At 42.1% G+C, this 16897-nt stretch overlaps 1 protein-coding gene across 1 annotated transcript in view; it reads right to left on the bottom strand.

The window, feature by feature from the left end:
• The window catches only part of LOC138215054 (ubiquitin-conjugating enzyme E2 E2-like), a 71848-nt gene that overhangs the window by 15335 nt on the left and 39616 nt on the right, over positions 1–16897 (bottom strand). The window contains exon 4 of the mRNA XM_069177004.1: positions 4828–4960. Coding sequence (XP_069033105.1) covers positions 4828–4960 — 133 coding nt within the window. The remainder of the gene's footprint in view (positions 1–4827; positions 4961–16897) is intronic.

The following is a 16897-nucleotide window of genomic DNA, read 5'->3' as shown; positions in this document are numbered from 1 at the left end:
CACAAACCCACAGCCTCACTGGAGGGAAGCCAAAAGCTGCAGCATGCTGGCAGCATGCATATCAGGAGGAGACACCAAAACAAGAAACACCTCGCCGAAAAGGTCAGGGCATTTTCTTTCTTTTTCTTAATGTCTGCAAATCCAATGAAGAGACTCAAACCAACAATGAACTGATCCTACAAACACGTGCTGCCATATCTGTCTTTTCCCTCCTTTGTAGCCCAGAAACCCACCACTGTTGCCCCGGGTGACATCTTCATTCATTACCATAAACACACTGGAGTTTATTCCGTCTCAGTCCTGCTGCCGCCAACATTCACCTGAGCACCACGTGGATTAATCCACTGATGAAAATAGTCCCCAACAAAATCATCATTTCCTCCTGTTTGTAGAAATGTTTGTTAAAATTAGTTTCCATCTGTTTTAGGAAAAGACTGAGACTTATTCAAAATTGAAACCACATTTCGGAACAGTTTTTAAAGACGGTCCTCTGTAGGAATGTTATTTTGTTTCTAATCCTATTCCTAACCAGACCAGTGATGATATGTTCAGCCGTACGTCTTCACTTCACCGCTGGTTGTCGAGGTGGTGTCCTGCGAACAATGTGGGCTTCATTGACAATTGGAATACTTTCTGGGGAAAACCTGGTCTGATCCGGAGAGACGGCATCCATCCTACTTTGGATGGTGCAGCTCTTCTTTCTAGAAATATGGCCACGTCTCTTAACAGCCCTAAAACCTGACATCCAGGGTTGAGGCCAGGACGCAGAGTTACAGTCTTACATGCTCCTCTGCAGCTTCTTTAGAGCTGTCACTCACCCAAAACCTTCAACATCCTATGGAGGTTGTGTCTGTACCCAGACCACCTATATTTAAAAAACTCAAGAAAAGATGTATCAATAAAAATTTAATAAAAACTGATCCTACCAAATTAATGGATCAAAAATTATTATATAATTAAAAGCGGACTATTAAATATGAGATCTCTCTGGTCTAAATCTCTGTTAGTAAATGACTTGATAACTGATCATCAGATTGATTTACTCTGTCTCACAGAGACCTGGCTGCAACAGGAAGAATATCTTAGTATTAATGAAGCAACTCCTATTAATTATCTATATTAATTATCATGTTCCTAGAGATTCAGGCCGAGGAGGAGGAAGAGGAGGAGGAGGAGGAGTGGCAGCAATCTTCCACTCAAGTTTATCAATTAATCGAGACCTAAACTTAGTTATAAGTCATTTGAGAGTCTGACTCTTTGTCTCACACCCAAACTGGAAAACACAAAAACAATTCTATTTGTTGTTGTTTATCGCCCACCTGGTCCTTATTCAGAGTTCCTAACTGAATTCTCTGAGTTCAGATAAAGTGATGATAGTGGGAGACTTTAACATTCATGTTGACGTGGACAACAACAGCCTCAGTTCTACTTTCAGCTCATTATTAGATTCTATAGGCTTTTCTCTGAATGTAAATAAACCCCGTCACCGTGGTAACCACACCCTCCATCTGGGTCTGTCTAGAATAAGTATGGAAACTGAAAATTTAATTGTATTTCCACAAAACCCTGTTTTGTCGGACCACTTGTTATTAACATTTGAAGCCAAATGTGGCCAAGTTTAAGGAAGCAGTTACATGCTTATCCTCTTCGATGCTGTGTTAAAGTAGTTTTGCAGGCTATGTACAACAGGCTTTTAAAGTGGCTGTAATTAAACCTTTACTTAAAAAGCCGACTCTTGATCAGCTGTTTTAGGAAACTACAGACCAATTTCCAACTTGACATTTATTTCTAAAATCCTTGAAAAAGTGGTTGCAAATCAAGTTTGCAATCATTTACAAAGGAATGATCTGTTTGAAGATTTTCAGTCCGTCTTTAGAGTTCATCAGAGCACAGAAACAGCTCTGGTGAAAGTTACGACCTTTTATTAGCCTCAGATAATGGACTCGTCTCTGTACTTGTTCTTCTGGACCTCAGTGCTGCTTTTGATACGATTGATCATACGATCTTATTACAGAGATTAGAAGATGTTACGAGGATTAAAGGAACTGCATTAGACTGGTTCAAATCCTACTTATCAGATAGATTCCAGTTTGTCCATGTCAACAATGAGTCTTCCAGACAAACAAGAGTTAGTTATGGAGTTCCACAAGGGTCAGTGTTAGGTCCAATACTTTTTACTTTGTACATGTTTCCATTAGGAGATGTCATCAGGAAGCACTGCATAAACTTCCATTGTTGTGCAGATGACACTCAGCTATATCTTTCTACAAAACCAGATGAAACTAATCAGTTAGTAAAACTTGAAGTCTGTCTAAAAGACATAAAGGCCTGGATGACCAAAAACTTCCTGCTTCTAAATTCAGACAAAATGGAAGTTATTGTTCTTGGTCCTAAACACCTCAGAAAGTCTTTCTGTAATCACTTAGTTACTCTAGATGATGTTGTCTTGGCCTCCAGCAAAACTGTGAGGAACCTTGGAGTCATCATTGATGAGGATTTGTCCTTTAGACACCATATAAAGCAAATCTCCAGAACTGCCTTCTTTCATCTACGTAATATTAATAAAATCAGGAAAATCCTTCCTCAGCGTGACGCAGAAAAACTCATTCATGTGTTTGTTACTTCTAGGCTAGATTATTGTAATTCCTTGTTGTTAGGATGTCCAAATTACTCATTAAAAACCCTGCAGTTGATCCAAAATGCTGCAGCAAGAGTACTGACGGGATTTAGCAAAAGAGATCATATTTCTCCAGTTTTAGCTTCTCTTCACTGGCTTCCTGTGAAATCAAATCAAAATTCTCTTGATGACTTACAAAGCCCTACATGACCAGGCTCCATCATATCTTAGAGATCTTATAGAACCATATAATCCCAGCAGAGCACTTCTCTCTCAGTACGCTGGTCTACTTGTGGTTCCTAGAGGTTCCAGAAGTAGAATGGGAGGCGGAGCTTCAGTTTTCAGGCTCCTCCCCTGTGGAACCAACCAGCTCCCAGTTTGTGTTGGAGGGGCAGAAACCCTCTCTAGCTTTAAGATTAGACTCAAAACGTTCCTTTGTGATAAAGCCTATAGTTAGGGCTGACTCAGGTAGACCTGAACCAACCCTTAGTTATGCTGTTATAGGCCGATGCTGCTGGGGGACTTCGTTACATGCTGAGCTTCTTTTCTTTCCTCCTACTCTTTAACTGACTCATACCTCACCATCTTTTTCTCCCCCATAGTTTCTTCTTATTATCTGTTGTCTCCATTCAGTTCCTTCACTCGTGTAGTTTCTGTTCTTTCTTTTCCAGATGTCCTGTCATGGAGCTGCATGTCTCTGCTCTGTGATTGTCGTCTCCACCAACAGTTCTTCTCTTGTATCTCTATGCTGTCCTTTTCTCTCTCTGCTCTCCTCTCACTCCAACCGGTCGAGGCAGATGTTCTCCACCTCTGATCCTGGTTCTGTCGGAGGTTTCTTCCTGTTCAGAGGGAGTTTTTCTTCCCTCTGTTGGAGGTTTTTCTCCCTTAAAGAGGAGTTTTTTCCCTCCTCGCTTATGTGGGAATTGTTGAATTGTTGAATTGTTGGGTTTCTCTGTATAATATTGTGAAGTCTTGCTGTAAGGACTTTAATGTGTTAAGTGCCATGAAATAACCTGTGTTGTGATTTGGCGCTATATAAATAAAGTTGAATTGAATTGTTAAAAAAAAAATGTACATCGTTTTTTTATTTACTAAACAACTTTATTCATTTGAAAATTGATAGTTTCGGTCAATAAAAACTAAAGACATTAATCAAGTTATCGAGAGTGATTTGTAGTCTTGTTTTTGCTCTGCATGTGAAGTTCTTCTGTGTCTAATCAGAAATGACAGCTGACTACATTCGGCCCTTCCACAGGTTTTTTTGTGATTGTAGAGATCAAAAATGCTTTGAGTTTGTGGCAGATTGCGACTTTTAAGTGAGTTTTTGGTGGGGAAATTGCAAAAGGAGAAGAAAAATTAGATATTTTTTTTCAAGAGCTACCTGATAAAGAATGATATGTAATCAGTTCCTGTGATAATAATCACAGAAATATTTTAGTTGTAATTTTTATTTAGAGAATCATAGGGATCAAGGTTACAAAAAAAACTCATAAAAGTGATGCAATTTGTCTTTGGCTGTAGTTTAGAATATAAAGGCTACATCAGCTGTCAAAATAAGCGCTTTAGATGCTGTTTAATTCAAGTTAATTCAACACTTAGACCTACTGGATGCACTAAAAACAAAGTGCAGTCTCTGACAACTTGACGTGTGTATAAAACTATTTTAACACAGTAATATATCATCACTTCCTTTGATAATAAGCATTTAATTAGATTAATTTAATGTGAAGACCACATTTCCCTCAAAGCCGGTCACTTCTGGGTTTTCTGCTCGTTGCGGTTTCCTCCGATGCTCCGAGTTTGTTTTGGTGATGAAAGGAGAGGAGATCATAAACGAGGAGTTATTTGTGTTAATAAAGTAAAGTAATAAAGCAGTACCGCTTTCAGCAGAGCTTCTAATCGCAGCAATTTAAAAGAAACATAAGCTCCCGCAAATATTGCGGTGACTGCTTGAATTTACGAGCGTTGGTTTTGTTCTCGCCAGCTACAAAAGGGACGGTTTACTAGAAATATCACATATGTGTCATTTCTCCGTAATGCTGTCACTGGTTATTTTGTCAACATGCTGCAGGTGAACAGGCCTTCAAAGAGTCATTGTTGTTGGACAACGGGGTGAACAGCTGACGTCCATCTAAGACAGTGGTGACATCGTTTAAAGCGCTTGGTTCAGGAGGGGGGGCTTTGCTGCAGAGCTGCTGGACATCACTAACCTTGGGTGGTTTGAAGGGGTAGTCTGGTGTGAAGGCGATGTCCAGGAAGAACACCCCCCCCTCGTACACGGAGCCCGGCGGGCCCAGGATGGTCGACCTCCACTCATAGATGTTGTCTCCTTTAGGACCGGCGCTGTATTTACAAGGATAAAAAGAACACAAGGAAGAAAAGGGGAGAAATTGAATCTACCAGCAGACGTTTAGACAGGAAAAGACGCTCTAATCGTATAACTCAATTCTCTCTGCAGCAGCAAGCCAGAGAAGAAATAAAGTGTGTGATTATCAGATGGTAAATCAGCCACACAAAGCTGCTGTTTTTTAAGTCCTCATCTATCAGAGGATTAGGAAACATTTCCACAGTGAGCTTAACAAAGAGTGCATCTGTACGCCAGGAGAAATGGGGAGTATGATCAATGTCATGTGGGTGACTGATGTGTCTGGCATGTGCATTCAAGCATGAAACACCCCCTCCCCCCTCCACACCCACACACACTCACACTCACACGCACATATAAACAGGAAGGTGTTGAGCAGCAGCAGCAGCGGCTCTGTTTCCTCACTGTTCATCAGCGTTTCACTGCTGGGCAGCTGGCTGCTGCTGAGCTCCATTGTTGCCTTGATTGTCGCCACACACACACACACACACACACACACACACACACACACACACACACACACACACACACACACACACACACACACACACACACACACACACACACACACACACACAGCTGCGAGAAGAGAGGCACTAATCCAATTCCATTTTCTATTGGAATTAGGCCAGATGCCCCTGTCGGGTTCTTGTATTACTTTTACTTTCATCATTTACTCACAGAGAGAAAACCAGAGAGGGAGAGAGGGAGAGAGAAAGAGGGGGAGAGAGAGACAGCGAGAGAGAGAGGGAGAGACAGCGAGAGAGAGAGACACAGAGAGAGAGAGAGAGGGAGAGAGAGAGAGAGAGAGAGAGACAGAGAGAGAGAGAGAAAGAGAGAGAGAGGTCCATAACTAGGATGAGAGAGAGTGAGTTGCTCATGTGAGCAGCAGCCTGTTGTGAAGCATCGGTCCTCTGAAGTCGTATTTCTTGTCAGCGTGTGTTCGGACACAGAGGAATTATGGGAGAAAGGATGCCGACATGTTCTCCTGGTCGGATATAAATAGCGTGGTAGGCGGTAGTGGGCCGACGCGGCACAGGAGGGACAGGGGGGACGGGAGGGACAGGGGGGACGGGAGGGCCGATGGTGCGACTCGTCCCTCAAATCTATGTTTGTGTCCCAGAACGTCAGGGTCAGTGGTTGGACAACACACGGCCAGATGTGGTCCCAGGTTGACCGCTGGACTGTTGTTAAATGTTGATCCTCCTCAAAATGTATAGGGATGGGTATTTAAAGACAAAATAGTGTACACCAATCGATTTTATATATTTTAATGAATAATATGCTAATGGTGTCTTTGTCTCCAGTCTCTAGCTCACATCACTCACTGGAAATTTGCCTCCAGTTTGAGGACCGATGTGTTTTTGGAGAAGAAGAAAGGTATAAAACCACCATGTTTCCTCCTCAGCTGAGTGAACTGAACGGTGGAGGTTCACCAGACATCCCTACAGAGGCTTCTTCACACAGACGATGTCCAGTTGTACCGACCAGATCATCAACTCTTCATCAACATCTTCTTTCAAGGATCAATCACTTGATTCTGTTTAGTTACGGCTCTGATTTAACGTGTTTAAACCGGCTCGCAGTTTCTTTTAGAAATCCATCAAAGTGCTTCATCAACTTCCTACTTGTCATTAAACAAAACTCAAGTCTGAAAGAGACAAAAAGTTGAATCCTAAATTGTACTAAACACTTCGTAATATGTTTAACAGCGAGATTCTGTTATTCTTTAAAACCTTGTTTGGCCTTTTGTTTTAAACTACTTTTACTTTCTCCTCATCTTTTTGTCTGATATGTCTATTTGAATATATTTCGTGTTCTATTTATTTTATTACTGTTTGATCCGTTATATCTCTAATATATGTCTCCCATCAGCCTTCCTGGTACCTTGTTAGTTTCACTCTTTGTAAACGTCTGTATTTAAACAGTGATACTGTATATTAATAAAGATGATTACCATTATTACTGTATAAGAAACAGTTTGAGTGGAGAGTTTAAGTGTCTTAAAAAAGCTTCTCAACATAAAACTATAAAACTCTGTGTGCAACACAGCTTTTAAATAAGTGGTTACTGCTTGAATAATTTCATCTTCCTTCATATTTGCTCTGCGTGACATCCCACTAAATCCACGTTGTTACATCACCTGGTTAATCTGAATGAATATCAGCACAAAGAAGCAACTGTTGGGAGACTCGGTCCACAAACTACCAGTGTTGGCCTTGAAAACCCATCATTAGTCAAATCCTTTTGCAAGGTAAACATTTCAAATTGTCCTCAAGGCCTCTTAAGGTTGGCTAACCGCTGATTTTTCTCTCCACTGAATTCCCACAGTCGGCTGCATGTGGAAATGTTTAGGGCTCTGGCAGCGCTGCCTCTTTTCTTTCTCTTCCTGCAGCCTGGTACTAGTCTCTCTGACAGGAGGACAGATTTAGGATCCAGTAGAGAAGGATTTATATTTGTATCACCTGACTGGACCTGTCAGGATGATGGAGGACACAAACCTGCAACATTCACCTCCAGCTCTCTTTCTATCCAACGCAGCTTGACTGTTATGTTTAATTGGTGGGAAGCTATTCATTAAAATCTCAGGTCTGCTTTAAAACTTACCGAAACTCAAGCCACAGGAAAAACAGAGTGCTGTTGAAGTGAAGCCTAAATGACAATGATGAACCCGGCTATTTCCCACGGTGTCAATTTCCACACTGTGAGCCATTTATAATGAGTCTGGAGCACTAAGAGGGCCCCACTAGAGGGGCACTATAATTAAGATGATCCTCTTCCTGCATCCTTTAGCTGCCATGCAACTGTGAAGTCTACAGCTCAACTCACCACTGGAAAATAAAACCACCACATTGACGATAAAAGGTCGTTTGTTCACTCAGCTCGGATTTATCTGATTTTCTTTTGATCAGATTACCAATTTAACAACAACATGAGACCTGATGAGTCTGGTGCATCACATCCTTGAATGTAAACTAACAGGCTCACTATCTTAAAGCAGACTAACCTGCTTAGAGCTGCTGTGACTGAGCCTGAGGGAGGATGTGCACATGAACTATCTTTTTCTGTTCATTTTATTCCACTGATAAGATAAAAGCCTAATCAGAGTTTACTATTACGCACTATGAAGAAGAAGGGACATTCATTGGTATTGAACATTGTAACACATAAATATGGCTTTTGAATGTCACCTTTTTACTGCACACCTCCAACTTACTGGGCTCCTTTAATATTTGGAGATGTGGCCACGGGGGTGCTGTGGTGTTTGGCTTCCAACTAAATCCATGAGGTTAATGCCAATAGACGCTCATCCAAATGTGGTCGGTCCAATATTAAGACTAAACAGTTGGTGCTAATTCTCCACTCGTGTGCCATTAAAGAACAGCAGAGGAAAGAGCAACAAGATGACATCACTGAAGGAGCGCCGGTCCGACCTCAGACTGGGAAAAACAACTGGGAAATATCCATCTGAATAGTTTTGATAGTTTCACCTGAATGTTTTCATACAAATGCAAAGAAAAGTTGTGCAACATGATGACGGACTCTGCTATCAGGGGATGATGTAATAACTGTGACTGTCCTAACGCTGATCAGGCAGGCAATTTGGTTTCATTTCCACCTCCCTCAAACCTGAATGCTTAGAGGCCGGAGCAGGAGCCATCAAACGGGAGCCGTGACATCGTTTTGTAGACCGACATGTACGTGCGCTCAGTCGCTCATGAATCTGGATCATTTTCATGTGTCGGGTTTTGATTAAATAGAAACAAAGATCTCTGTAGGGAATCAAAATGTTTGACATGAATAACAAAGGAACACACCTTTTATCTTTCAAATACACACACTGCTCATATGACTATAATTGATCTTTTCCAGCTGGACCCTGTATTGTAATATTTTGCGAGCTAACTTGAAACTGTAAAACCTTGTGAGAAAAAAAAGCAACACAATGCTGTGGAGGGAACGCTTGGTGCCATCCTCAAAATGATATTTCCTCTTTGCTGAGCAGCGTTATTTAACAAAGTGTCTGTCGAGTTAAGGATTTAATGAGCCGAATCAGGACTGGATGGAGTTTAATGAATTAATCAGGCTTTGTTTCAGGTACTAAAACTAAGATATACAGTAATCATCGGTCACAAATAACAAGCATATTCAGAGCACATGGATTATACTGTACAGTTTTATATATTCAGCCTGCAGGCCTGTTTTGGCCTTTAGATTTCTATTACTTAATGGTAGTGGGATCTGTACATTAACTGCTTATGGCTCTTCACTTTTTATCTGAAAGCTCTTCCAGGAACTCAGCAGAGCTTTTTCTGTTCCAGTGTTTTGAAATTCAATGTTATCTTTCTCTCACTGTTGACTGCTCTGCCATCACTATCGCCGTCTTCACCCATTCCTGCCTTTTACCTCTTTTGTAGCTCTTCCTGGAAACTATTTTTACTCTGGCAGCGCACACAAAGAAAGACACGCACGCACGCACGCACGCACGCACGCACGCACGCACACACACACACACACACACACACACACACACACACACACACACACACACACACACACACACACACACACACAAACAGAGTGCAACATTTAAATCCAGGAAGTTTCCGTGGTGCTGAAGGAGGATGGAGCCGGCTGTGTTTCTTTGCTCGGGGCCACAGAGAAGAACTCAGCGAAGACAAAAACTCAGAGCGCCTCTTCAGCACAGAAACGCTGAATGTGACTAATGTTTGGACTGAGTGGGTTTCTCAGTTGTGGCTTGTGAGATAGGAGTCGTAATGACTTGTGACAGCTTGTTAGGACATCACACAGGAACAGCAGAAGACTAAGTCACCTGGTGTTGGGAGGATGTCACACGGCCGTTTCAAACCTGTGTGCAGAAAGCAGAAGTCCGGTGGGCTCTGTGCTCTTTTCCAGCAGCTCGCTGCTGCACACTCAGGCAACGACACACAGACGCATTCAGAGCAGCAGCAGTGCAGCACAACCACGGCCTTGTAGTGCTGCAGCAGCAGCTGGAGGCTCCCTGTCCCACTCAAGGGCACCTCCACTCAGGAGGTTTCAGGCGCAGTGAGCACAACTCATTGACTTTTCCTCACACGTTTTTCAGCCTGTTTGAGTATCTGAAATGCCGACCTTCCACTTCTCTAACCTCGTGGCTACTGCTGATTCATGATTACCGACGGGATGATACAAAAGCGTTTATGTTTATGTATGTTTAAGGGATGAGGATTACATCCTTAACATCTTATACACCCTAATATGATCACCTCCATTTGAACCACCGCTGGGAGACTCATAACTCAACATGTTCATGACACAACAGTCATATCAGGAGTTTGACTTCATGTCTGGCAATTTCTGGTGCTTACTGTAACTGGCAAAAAGAAATTTGAATGTTTCCAATAAGAGAAAAAAACAGAAACTTGTACCAATAATTATATTACAATTAAATGACCCGTAAACATTCTCTATTTTTATGAACTTATCATGCTGACAGTTTCAGAGTGTCGATATGAAAACCCAAAAAGGTCAAAACTGCTGTGGCCACATCTTAAAGCAAAGAGCCTTTCAGCTGTACTTCTACTCTCCGGGTTGAGCTTGTAAACATGCTCTACTGCCACAGACCGACACCTCGCTAGCATGCTTCAACTTGTCAATTGGAGCAAAAAAAAAAAGTAGTATCATCTGTTTTCCAATCAGATCAAGTCCAATCCACCGCTCGCTCCCCCCAGCTCGCCCAAATATGGTCGTATGGCCATAAACTGCTCCCGTATAGCAAGATGGCGTCATAACGGCCGTTCACAAACCAATGAGTGACGTCACTGAGTTCAGTTGCGGCAGTGCAAACAGCTGAAAGACGACTGCAGCTGTCAAAAAGTTCTGTGCAGAAGTCTTTCAAAATATGAATGCAAATGAAGTGCAGGTCAAACCCTGCAGGTACATACATCTACCAGCTGAGCACCCAATAATTCATTTTAATTCAAATGGTTTTGAGCAAATTTTGAAGTGGTTTTGCTTGAAATGCTCATCCCTACTCTGTTTTTCCTTTAATTAGATGAGTTTGGAAACAGGCTGAATCCCACTTTAGCTTTTTTCAATATTTCAACCATTACACGGACAGATCGACATCTGAATACAGTTACTGCTCCACAAAGAGGGAGACAATACGAGCAGAAAGTCTGAAGGCAGCTCGGTCCTGATCTGGGCCCGACTCCAGCTCTGTGAGCCACAATAATAAACACTCTTTTAAAATCTCTGCTCCATAGTGAGACACACACACACACACACACACACACACACACACACACACACACACACACACACACACAGTGAGGAGGGGGGGGGGGCCGCACAAACATGACAGTTTGCAGTTTAAACAGAGTGCTCAAACACACAGAGCCAAACGACAAACTGATGTGCAAGTGTACTCAGCTTCATCATTCCTCCTCATCATCATATCATCGTCTCTCCGCTCCGGCTGACAAACAGACGGGAGGCTGACTGGAGCAAATGGAACAGAATGATAATAGAAATCGATCACCAAACATCCTCAGAGATCTCTGAGGACACTGTGCTTCCTCCTCCTCCTCATCCTCAGCTCTACTCTGTGACTCATCACTGCAGGTTGTTACTTAAAACAACAACAATCAAGTGAGCGGTTGGTTTAACAATAATATGCTTACTGCTGCAGGTCTTTATTTCAGGAATCATCCTGGCTTTGTAGGTGATACTGAAACTTCTGATTCATGGGAATATCAGTCAGTTGCAATCTTAGTTCAAGGTCAAACATTTATTTTGTATTTTGTAGTGACAAATGAATAAAGTAAAGCAAGTCATCTTTTACTGAATACTTTTAATGTGGGTTTTAATGAGTTGTTCTCATCTACATATTTTCTGTTCGTGCAGATAAAGTCAGTAATGTATGATCACTACATGATCGTGACATTGGTTGCATTCGCATTCATCATAAGAAATCCCAGCGAATGGCATGCTCGGGAGCCCATTGAATCTGTAAAGATCTCCATCTGCTCCTCAGAATTCAAACCTGTCCACACGCCTGAGATAATGAGCCCAACGCCTGATAGAACTGCAGCTGTGCTTTCCACACTTCCACTCGGTTTGAGCTCACAGCAGCAGGCTCTGTGACCTGGCATCATTTATCATTTCGCCCTGCGGGTGTATCAATGATTGCGTTAGCTAATCAATTCAACTAATGAGGCTGAGTGACAGCGAGGAGCCCCGACTGTCCGTCTCTATCAAGTCACACACGGCACCCGTTTCTAGTGTAGACAGACTGAGAGGTTGAAGGATGCCGACACGAAGACCAATCTGCTGACGCTTTCATCCATGAGGATTTCGTTATTGTTAAGTTGGTGGTTTAGCGTCAGAAGGCTTTACATGAGGTTGTGCTTTTTCCAGACAGTTTTCTTTTCTACGCCTGAAACAAAGTCTCCAGACATTTGTTTGTTTGTCTCCCATAAAAGAACCGCCGGCTTTTTGTTTCGGCTTTTTGTTGGTTTTATTTGGGTCGAGATACCAGAAATATATGATGGCTGAAAAATGAAAAAGGTGCAGCGAGATTTGCCGTCCGTTATGCTTACTAACTAAACACGTGTTGCTTTATAGTGCAAACAGCAGAGCTGAATGAACCTGCTGGAGAGTTGTACCGTGTCTCTGTACTGGAATACAACCCTGCTACAGGTCGGTGTTTGTCAGATAGCTTGTGATCATTAAATGATCAATTAATCAACTTTTTTTTTTTATATTAAAAATGGATCAAATGTACATACAATGGGAAAATGTCATTTACAAAGACAAAACTTGACAAAGTGAACAAATAGCTGGAGAACAGACGTAGCACTTCCACCAACACAGAAGTGCTTCTGTTCTGGTTCACGAACCGCAACACGTTTTCACACACCGAAAAAGAAAAGTGTTGGATCTGAAAACTGGGACCTGATGCATGAACCAGGACAACTTCATCAGTGTACTGCTTCCGTTTAAAAGGGAAAAACTTTGGAAAATGACTGTAAATAAAATCATTTTACACGTCATTCACCTTGAACGGACTTGTTATCTACATTTGGACTTCTATAACTTATGAAGATAAGTTGAGGTCCGCCATCTTGCTTGGTTTTCCCAGATTTAACCAGGCTTCTGGTGAATCAATATGTGCTGGCTGTCAGTGTTGCATTTTAGTGCCACAGTTCCAGAAGCAGGTTTGTTCTGGTGGGAAAGCAGTGACAGAGAAGCAGTCAGCAGCAGCTGAAGAGACAGATTAGAAAGAACAAAGCAGAGCGACAAGGAAAGTCAATATTGGACTCATCAGGTGATTAAAAACACAACTCCAAACTAATGAAAGTGTCAAATTTGCTTCATATCGGCTTAATAAGGTGATAATGAGCAAGTATTGTTTTTGTAGTTAGTCGTGCTGCCTCCAAGTGGTGGTAACAAAAAAAAATCATAATCATAATTCCAATATTAAAGGTATTAAATGTGAAAGACCTGAAATGTCTGATAATTGAGTAAAAATCCCAGCAGTGCCTGAAGGTCTTTTCTGTTTCACGTTCTACTTTTTCTTTTAGTCAATTTGATCCAAATCTCCAAAATGAGAAAACCCTCAAAAGGCTTTACAGTCTGTAGAAAATGTTACTCCCTCTTTACACAGACACAAGTTACTATTTCCAGCCAATGGCCTCAAATAGAAACGTTGTGGTACTTTAAAAATCTCATGGATTTATCACAAAAAAAGCAATCATCTAAAAAATACTTTTTTTTAAAAGAAATCTAAGAACTATAGTTTCTTTCAAGACTTCCATTGTAATCTACCAAACCAAACACCTGAAAGAGCCTTTGATGTTGTGGGTGTGAAACAGATCTAACAGGACTCTCAGTATGTTTGCTAACAGAGTCTTTGATGCCTCTGACAGCTCAGCATCCAGCCCACCAGCACACTGTTATTACTGTAGAAGCTCCTCGGCTATGTTGCTGCGCTCAAGGGCACTGCGCAAATGTCAGTGACTCACTGGGGAGTGAAGTCGAGGCTCCACCACACAAATCTCTTACAAACAGGTAAATAAAGAAACGTGGCTCACTCACTGAGGCAGCTGGGAGAAAGTGTGACCCCGTGGAGGGCGGAGGGGGTGGGTGGGGGGGGGGGGGGGGGGGGGGGGGGGGAGGGAGACACTCAGACATTGTACGTGTGACAGGAGCCATTTGTTTGAGCTACTTTGTATGTTTCCACAGTGGGTGTGTTTGACCATGTGAGTCATTTGAACTCTCAGTCACCCAGCTAAATTTGACCCTCTTCAAAGTGTTTGTTAGTATAATTCAAGACAGGATTACCTTTAATTAGGACGTGTCAAATGAAATCAACCCAATATGAAAATAGCTAAAAATGTGAAAACTAGGCGGGGAGCGTCGGTCGTTAGCCTAAAAAGCAGCAATTATCTGTCTCTGTGAGATGATTTGAGGTCCCAGCGTCCCCGACCTGACTCAGTTTCACCCCTCCACCAGTGGACGGATTAGATTGTGATCACATAGCAGGACAGACGTGATTCATAAACATGGACAGATATCCACGCAGGAGGAGATTCAAACAGACAAGCCAGCAGGACGCCGTCAGCCTCACTTCCTGTTTGCTGCATTAAAAGAGAAACAAAGAAGAGACGACGGCACAAGACGAAACCCAACCAGCATCATCTTCAAACATTCCTTAGCACCATTAGCTAACCATTAGATGGATGATACAGCACAGCTCCTACTAAAATACTACAAAGGCTTTCAATGGCTTCACCAACACACCAGACAGGACCATTTCAGCACAAGGTCCATCTCCACTGCATCACTCCGTCGTAGTCAATAGAGGAAGTTTGTCTGGTTGACATGGAAATGTACCTTTCTGAATTTGTGTAAAGTTTTAAGGATCAATACTGAAAGTATATAAAAATATGTGTCAAAGATTCATTTTTTCACATTGTATACAATGTTGTGATATGATATTGGACAAATGTTGATGCAGTGAAACTTTTTAAAACATCAGTTATCTCCGCTTTAAAAAAAAAAAAACATGCTACAAGTCATTGTTCGAAAATTTGAGAAAAAAACGGTTTTAATGATGTGATTTTTTAAGTTAAAGCAGCAACTTGGTTAGTTAGAGAAAAAAAAAAATCACCGTTTGGATAAAGACAAATACTACTTACTAAAGGTTAAAGGAAACAAGTCGGACTACCCAGATGCAAAATGTTGGTCTAAAAAAATGGCAGGTTCCTATTTTCATAATCCCCGTCACAACAGGAAACAACAACAACAACAACAACAACCTCTGTGCAACATCCTCCACGCTGTGAATGGTAAGTTGTGATGAAGCTTTGGATCATCAGTCCGGCAGGTCTGCTGGGTGATTGTTGGTCTTCTCTTCCAGGGCTCGCCTCCTCCACCAAACCCCGGCACCGTGTGGTGGAAACGGATCTGATCATTTGTTGACCCGTCCGTCGACACCGGCCGCCTCTCTGCTACACTCTGCTGTTAACACAACCTGACGTCCTCCTGCGCTCCACAATGATGACGGTGACCACGAGAGGACTTTGTCACTAACATAGAAACGTGCAGAATGTTTTTTTGGTGTAATTGCTGCATGTCATCATTATTCTGGAGAGGACAGTCTCTTTGTTGAACCCTGTGATCAATGCTTCTGAAACCCTTCTTACTCAGCAGGTTCTTCGTATTCTGTTTCAATCATTTAAAATCATTCCCAGTGTCTGAAATATACGTCTCAAAAAAGATTGATTTGTTGGTGACATTAACCTATGCTGCACATTTCTTTTTTTTCTTTCGTTGGATCATCCGATAGCATCGTGAACTCCCTCCTTCACTCATTTCCAAACCTGCAATTGAAAAAACTGACAATTTGTGTAACTCTGTGTCAACAACAAACTGACAAGGACATCCACCACATTGTTCTCCTCGGCTGACAGCCTTGACAATCCTCAGGACTGGGGGAGGGAGGGGGGGTGCAGCTGTGGGCTGCTAACATTATCATCCTCACTCTGTCCAGTAGATACAGGTGGGTGTGTTTTCTAAATGCTGATATTCTGGTCTGGAGGTCGAGGTTTGTACTCTGTCAGCTTAACTTTAGGCTTTTACTGCATGTTTGTACGGCCACGTAACGAGCGTTCATCAACTTGAGTACCGTTTGTCTGCATCCACCTTCTGCTCTGCTGGCTGGAGAGAGAAGCTCCGCCCCTCATGAAACACAGACAGCAGAGAAACAGACAAATTAGTGCGACTTTCAGTGACAGAGAAATGAATGTGCAACTGTTGAAATGAAGCGGTTGCACAGGAAATAAGTAAATAAATAGTAGTTACTGGACAAAACTACAGTTCTATGAGTATGTTTGTAATTTTTTGGTTTCTTTCAGGGGGCCAATAGAATGGGAAGGGAATCACTGCACCAGGAAATAGCCACGTTTAAAGGCTTAAAACCAAGAGCAACACCATAAATACTCCAAAAGTGTGCACCATTATGCCAATTGAGAGGATTCATTGTGTCACAGCTACAACACACAAAGGACAGAGTTGTAAATCTCAGATTGAGGAGGGCAGCCATGGTGGGGCTATGAAGGCAGGCTTTTCACCCCACCACTGAACGTGGCCATTTAGAAAGCTTTCCCTAAGATATGGTTTGACAACACAGCAGAACCGTTAGAGCCGATGATGCTGATGCTTTTAGCCCCGACGAACCACCGGGCAGCTGCACTTACTTCGTCACTCAAGCATCTAAGAGTAAATCTCTGTGGGGAAAACTCGGTAGGTCACAAGTATTGACTGACAAGTATCAAATAGTTATAGCAGGCATCATTCAGACAGATATCTTTGGAGGCTGTTTGCAGAATTTTAAAGCCTAATTACCAAAG

Source organism: Embiotoca jacksoni, unplaced genomic scaffold, assembly GCF_022577435.1.
Source record: "Embiotoca jacksoni isolate LCO1_2020_lvr unplaced genomic scaffold, fEmbJac1.0.p SCAF_7, whole genome shotgun sequence".
Taxonomy (NCBI): Eukaryota; Metazoa; Chordata; class Actinopteri; family Embiotocidae; genus Embiotoca; species Embiotoca jacksoni.
This window is presented reverse-complemented; position numbering and strand designations above follow the sequence as displayed.